Source organism: Sinocyclocheilus rhinocerous, unplaced genomic scaffold, assembly GCF_001515625.1.
Source record: "Sinocyclocheilus rhinocerous isolate Xijiao unplaced genomic scaffold, SAMN03320098_v1.1 scaffold116, whole genome shotgun sequence".
Classification (NCBI taxonomy): domain Eukaryota; kingdom Metazoa; phylum Chordata; class Actinopteri; order Cypriniformes; family Cyprinidae; genus Sinocyclocheilus; species Sinocyclocheilus rhinocerous.
Genome location: NW_015649590.1, coordinates 207,502 through 214,569, shown reverse-complemented (window position 1 = coordinate 214,569; position 7,068 = coordinate 207,502). Strand labels below are relative to the sequence as shown.

At 35.3% G+C, this 7,068-nt stretch overlaps 1 protein-coding gene across 1 annotated transcript in view; it reads left to right on the top strand.

The window, feature by feature from the left end:
- The window catches only part of nell2a (neural EGFL like 2a), a 104,046-nt gene that overhangs the window by 19,067 nt on the left and 77,911 nt on the right, over positions 1-7,068 (top strand). The window contains exons 3-4 of the mRNA XM_016515731.1: positions 871-995; positions 6,429-6,433. Coding sequence (XP_016371217.1) covers positions 871-995; positions 6,429-6,433 — 130 coding nt within the window. The remainder of the gene's footprint in view (positions 1-870; positions 996-6,428; positions 6,434-7,068) is intronic.

Genomic DNA, 7,068 nt, shown 5'->3' with positions numbered 1-7,068 from the left:
TTAATTTGCAAAAACAGATAACTCCGTTTTAACAATTTTCAAAAAATCATGTTTTTTCATTGTGCATTCCAATTAATCTCAATCAAACTGGGGGGTTGGGAGTTGGGTTGTTTTGATTAAGTAAAAATAACAAAAAAAATAAATAAATAAAATACAGCTAGCTAACACAGTAAAACAATAAAAACATGATAACATAATAAAAAAACATGATTTTTGAAAATGAAAAAACAAAACAAAAAAACAGTTATCTGTTTTTGCAAATAAACTCTTCATATATATATATATAATTTAATATTTAATGTAAATATATAATCATATAAATGTCTAATATTTATTTATGTATTTGACATTTATTTATTTGAATATTTTATTGTGTTTCATATTTAATACATCCTTTCCCATTTTCCCATTCTTGTGCATGATGTAGTTCATTTGCATTCAACTCATAAATACAATCATTTCTACAGGACTCGAAGGAAGCATTTCCACACTTTACTGCTTTGATATAATTGTGCATCTCTAAGAGTTTCAGTTGTTTTCCATGAATCCCTGCTGAGAACACCTGCCTGAGCTGGTCTGAGCTGGTTTAAACCGGTCTTAGCCAGCTGGAAAGAGCCCAAAACCCCTGTAAAACCAGACCAGCTAACATCTGCAGTGTCCAGCAGTCTCGCTGCTCATGCACTCAAACATGAACGTTGTGTTTTCCCCCCAGGCTTTCATATATGTTAATGGATTGATTTGTTTGGTCATAACTGATGGTGAACATGCTGCGGTTCATCTCTACCTTCACTAGAAGACACGAGTGGAGCATACTCGTCCTGTGATCGTCTCTGTGTCCGTGTGAAATGTTAATGGATTGCCTCTCCGCAGGCTCGTCCCGGAGCGTGAGGGTCCCAGACGACGCAGCGGGCCGCATGCTGCAGAAACTCAGAGGAAAGAGCGAGTTCACCATCGCACTGACACTCAAACAGGAGAAACTCAACTCTGGGGTCATAAATAGACAAAATAAAAAATTATATAAAATTAAATAAAAACAAACAAAACACACACACGCACGCACACACACACACAAATATAAAACACACACACACACACACACACACGTGCGCACACACTCACGCGCGCGCACACACGCACGCACACACACACACACACAAATCCAGATCCCACCACTCTACAGCACAAACAGGACAAATTACATGCTTAACTTTAATGTTTGTTCATATCACTAACACTAATTATAAGCAAAAGTATGCTTGACTTGGCAAACACCTAATTATAGTTGTTATACCCACAAGATTAGAAAAAAACATACACACATACAGTACATGCTCACACACACACACACACCTCTAGGCAACAAGTAAAGTTTATCTACAACGTCTAATTATACGGTTCAGTAAAGTGTGTTCGGTCACCGATGTACTATAAAATGAAATGCATACAAAATATAAAAAATAACATTCATTAATATGAATAATATCAATAATAATATTAAATAATAATTATAAAAATATAATTATTTATTAATATTTAAATATGTAAAATTAAAATATTATATAATAAATTATATTTAGTTAATTTATTAAATATTGAATTAAATATGCAATTAAATTATTAAATACAAATATAAATAAATATAATTAAATTAAATATTAATTCTAATTCTAACTTTTAATTTTCTGTGTCGCCTATTCAAATTCACTCTTTGATTATGAATTTTGCCCAGCCTTGCTTCCTGTTGCACTTGACTAAACTAAGTACCGAATCTGTTTAGATTAACAAACAGATGAATAAATGGATTAATGGTGGATGGATGGACAGATGGACGAATGGACAAACAGATGAATGGATGGATGATAGATAGAATGGATGGATGGGTGAACTAATACATGGATGGATGATGGATGGAAAGATAGAGGAAGGAACAGATGGATGCATGGATGGATAGATGGATGGATGAACAAACAGAAGGAATGAAAGACAGACAGGTGGATGAACAGATGGATGGCTGAACTGGCAGATGGACGGATGTATGGATAGATGGATGGATGGAGAGACGGAGGGATGAACAAATGGATGTATGGATGGATGAACAGAAAGAAGGAAGGAAGGAAAGAAAGAAAGAAAGAAAGACAGACAGGTGGACAAACGGATGGATGGATGGATGGATGGATGGAAATTTACACTAAATTCCAAAACAATTTGGATGGATGGATGGACAGACAAACGGATGGATGGATGGATGGACAGACAGACAAACAGATGGATGGATGGATGGATGGACAGACAGACAGACAAACAGATGGATGGATGGATGTATGGATGGAGAGACAGAGGGACAAACAGGTGGATAGATAGATGAATGGGTGAACAAACAGATGGATAGATGATGGATGAAAATTTACACTAAATAATAAAAACAATATGGCTGTCTGTAAGGCATTTTCAATCAAAATTATGTAAAATGCCACACTTGGACTCAAATGAATCAATGAAATTTTTCATCAGAAGGAAATTATTCACTAGAACTAGTCATATTTTAGGAAAGCACATTATTTTTCCTGACTGAAAAGAAAATTGAACTCTATGTTTTCTACCATTTAACATCGTTTCGCAGAAACACAAAATTTGACAGAAAATGGCTCTTGTCGTCAATTTGGACTCAAGATTCAGTTGGATGAACAGATGGATGGCTGAACTGGCAGATGGACGGATGTATGGATAGATGGATGGATGGAGAGACGGAGGGATGAACAAATGGATGTATGGATGGATGAACAGAAAGAAGGAAGGAAGGAAAGAAAGAAAGAAAGAAAGACAGACAGGTGGACAAACGGATGGATGGATGGATGGATGGATGGAAATTTACACTAAATTCCAAAACAATTTGGATGGATGGATGGACAGACAAACGGATGGATGGATGGATGGATGGACAGACAGACAGGCAAACAGATGGATGGATGGATGTATGGATGGAGAGACAGAGGGACAAACAGGTGGATAGATAGATGAATGGGTGAACAAACAGATGGATAGATGATGGATGAAAATTTACACTAAATAATAAAAACAATATGGCTGTCTGTAAGGCATTTTCAATCAAAATTATGTAAAATGCCACACTTGGACTCAAATGAATCAATGAAATTTTTCATCAGAAGGAAATTATTCACTAGAACTAGTCATATTTTAGGAAAGCACATTATTTTTCCTGACTGAAAAGAAAATTGAACTCTATGTTTTCTACTATTTAACATCGTTTCGCAGAAACACAAAATTTGACAGAAAATGGCTCTTGTCGTCAATTTGGACTCAAGATTCAGTTTTGAGGGTCAGCAGGTCAAGCGTTTTGTGTGTTTAAGACTCTCCTATTTGAAAGAATAGAATTTTTAATGACGACGTTCGCTTCGGCGAAGACAACAACATCACGCCGCGCCAGCAGAACTATAGCAGCCGTGTCCTTACTGTAATTGTGCTCGTTGAACTGTGTTTATTGAAGCCAGCGCATAATAGGGGCCTTGTGAAAGATGTTAAAGACAGACAGGTGTACAAACGGATGGATGGATGGATGATGGTTGGATGGATAGATTAACAAACAGATGAATGATGGATTAATGATGGATGGATGGACAGATGAACGAATGGACAAACAGATGAATGGATGGATGATAGATAGAATGGATGGATGGGTGAACTAATACATGGATGGATGATGGATGGAAAGATAGAGGAAGGAACAGTTGGATGCATGGATGGATAGATGGATAGATGAACAAACAGAAGGAATGAAAGAATGAAGGAAGGAAAGACAGACAGGTGGATGAACAGATGGATGGCTGAACTGGCGGATGGACGGATGGGTGGATAGATAGATGAATGGAGAGACGGAGGGATGAACAAATGGATGTATGGATGGATGAACAGAAAGAAGGAAGGAAGGAAAGAAAGAAAGAAAGACAGACAGGTGGACAAACGGATGGATGGATGGATGGATGGATGGAAATTTACACTAAATTCCAAAACAATTTGGATGGATGGATGGACAGACAAACGGATGGATGGATGGATGGATGGACAGACAGACAGGCAAACAGATGGATGGATGGATGTATGGATGGAGAGACAGAGGGACAAACAGGTGGATAGATAGATGAATGGGTGAACAAACAGATGGATAGATGATGGATGAAAATTTACACTAAATAATAAAAACAATATGGCTGTCTGTAAGGCATTTTCAATCAAAATTATGTAAAATGCCACACTTGGACTCAAATGAATCAATGACATTTTTCATCAGAAGGAAATTATTCACTAGAACTAGTCATATTTTAGGAAAGCACATTATTTTTCCTGACTGAAAAGAAAATTGAACTCTATGTTTTCTACCATTTAACATCGTTTCGCAGAAACACAAAATTTGACAGAAAATGGCTCTTGTCGTCAATTTGGACTCAAGATTCAGTTTTGAGGGTCAGCAGGTCAAGCGTTTTGTGTGTTTAAGACTCTCCTATTTGAAAGAATAGAATTTTTAATGACAACGTTCGCTTCGGCGAAGACAACAACATCACGCCGCGCCAGCAGAACTATAGCAGCCGTGTCCTTACTGTAATTGTGCTCGTTGAACTGTGTTTATTGAAGCCAGCGCATAATAGGGGCCTTGTGAAAGATGTTAATTACATTGTACGCCGAGTCGATAAAGCAGGTGGCTCTGACATTGGGCTGGTATTGATATTCCCTTTCTTTGCAGCTGGAACGGCACTGACTAGAAGTGCAAGGCGAGAGGAAAAGAACTCATTAGGTCCCTGTTTGTAGATAAATCAAAACCTGCGTATCTGTAATTGGCTTCTCTCGAATAATGCTCTCGAGCGTGGCGATTTTTTGTGAGCATGAGGAAATAAAACTTGGTAGTCTGTGCAGGCAGGCGGGCTGATGACTTTTTGGCAGCTTTCCCCATTAACGCCTCCTTCAAGTAAATCTCAGTAGAGACGAGCGGAGCAGAGGAATTACAATGTGACGGAAGCTTTTAGCTCATCTGTGTTTCCTGTGAGTTTGTAGTCTGTGATGAGAAAGACTGAGTACTGCAATATAATACACGATATAAGACAGTAAATATACGTTGATTTATTGCATGCAAAAACAAATATGTGGCAATGAAGCTGTCATAAAAACTTGTCAGTCTGACTGCAATATATATCTTCTGCTCACCAAGGCTGCATTTATTTGATCAAAAATGCAGTAAAAATTATGAAATATTATTATAATGTAAAATAGCTGTTTTCTATGTGAATAGATGTTAAAATGTAATTTATTCCTGTGATCAAAGCTGAATTTTCAGCATCATTACTCCAGTTTTCAGTGTATCATTATAATCTTTTGTAATCAATCTTTTGTAACATTATAAATGTCTTTACTGTCAATTTTGAACAATTTAATGTGTCCTTGATGAAAGTATTCATTTCTTTCTTTTGCCAAATATTTGAATCGTAGTGTATCAGAGTTTTCACAAAAATATTAAGCAGCAAAAACTTTTTTATATATTATGGAATAAATTACATTTGAAAATATATTCAAACAGAAAACAGTTCTTTAAAACAGAAATAATTATTTCACACTATTTTTACTGTATTTAAAAAAAAAAAAAAATGTCTGGTGGGCAGAAGAGACTTTTTCAAAAACATTAAAAAAATTGTAATGATGCCTTTCTGATTTTAAGTATGTTAATGTATATTATACTGTATATACATTTTGTAATTATTTTAAATAATAAAAATAAAATAATATATAATAATAAATAATACAATATACCTATGTGGATCTAGGTGGAAGAACACTTCAGTAAATTGTGTTTTAATTAAAAAAAAAAATCTAATATTACCAAAATTCATTATACATTCATGTCTACATGGCAAAACTCTATAAAACATGCCTGTTAGCATGAATATTAATTGTGAAAGCATATAGTACAGTTTTGAATAGAAACAATTAATTAATACGGATCTATTCAAATCAGTGGCAAAAAATGCAGAGCAAAGTGTATTTAAATATTAAAAAAAAACCAGCAGGCCAATAGAATAAGAGCTTTTGGTCATATACTGAACAAAACACTATGGTTTTGTTAGATATTAATAAAAAAGTGAGGCTGGCAGACTCCCTCTGTGCCAAAACAAAAGCACAGTCTTGCTACGAGGACTTGGTCAGCATGTGATGAGGATCTCCTGGGATATTGTTATGGAGGACGTTTGGAAAGTTAGATAGATGCATTTCAGGTGGTTAGAGACGAGCGTGAAGCCCTCCTGCCGGTGATGTGCCCCAGGGGCATGGATTCGGCCCGCTTTATTTGCGAATGCTGCAAAATATGCAACACGGCTTCTTTTGTTTGCAGGTCTGGCCGTGTGTCAGAGATCCCGCTGTGTCCTCTGCTGTCAATGACATGTTTAGTGGGAACAAATGATGAAGTATAGTATATTTTGAGTGGTGCTTGTGCAAAACTCACCGGCACAATGACATGGAGCGGGGTGTTGCTAAGTGGTTGACGTTATTCTGAGTGGGACAGTAACAGCACAGCCCTTCTTAAGCAGTTCTGGTTACAATCATTTTGTTCCGGGTCTGACCAGAACTGGATTCAGTTCAATTCAGCACAAATCACACCATGAAAACAAAGAAAATCAGACCAACACCTTCAACATTAATACTTCTGATATGTTGCAAAAAGTAAACATGACAACAAATGATTTTTAAAAACGTATTTAAGAAATATTTTTGAACATTTGTTTTTCACAAATTGTAAATATTATAAACAGTATTGTAAATACATACTTTTTAATTAAAATTTTAGATTTTTATTTATTTTTAATGTTTTTTTTAATTGGATTTAATACAATTCACCAAAAATTAGGTTGAAAAATTACTATGAAAAAAACAAAAAACACTTTAGCAATAATACTTCTCACACATTTTTCTCACAAAATGTGATTTTTAACATCTTTTTTACATTGAAATTTCAAATGGTTTGAAATTATATATATATATATATATATATATATATATATATATATATAA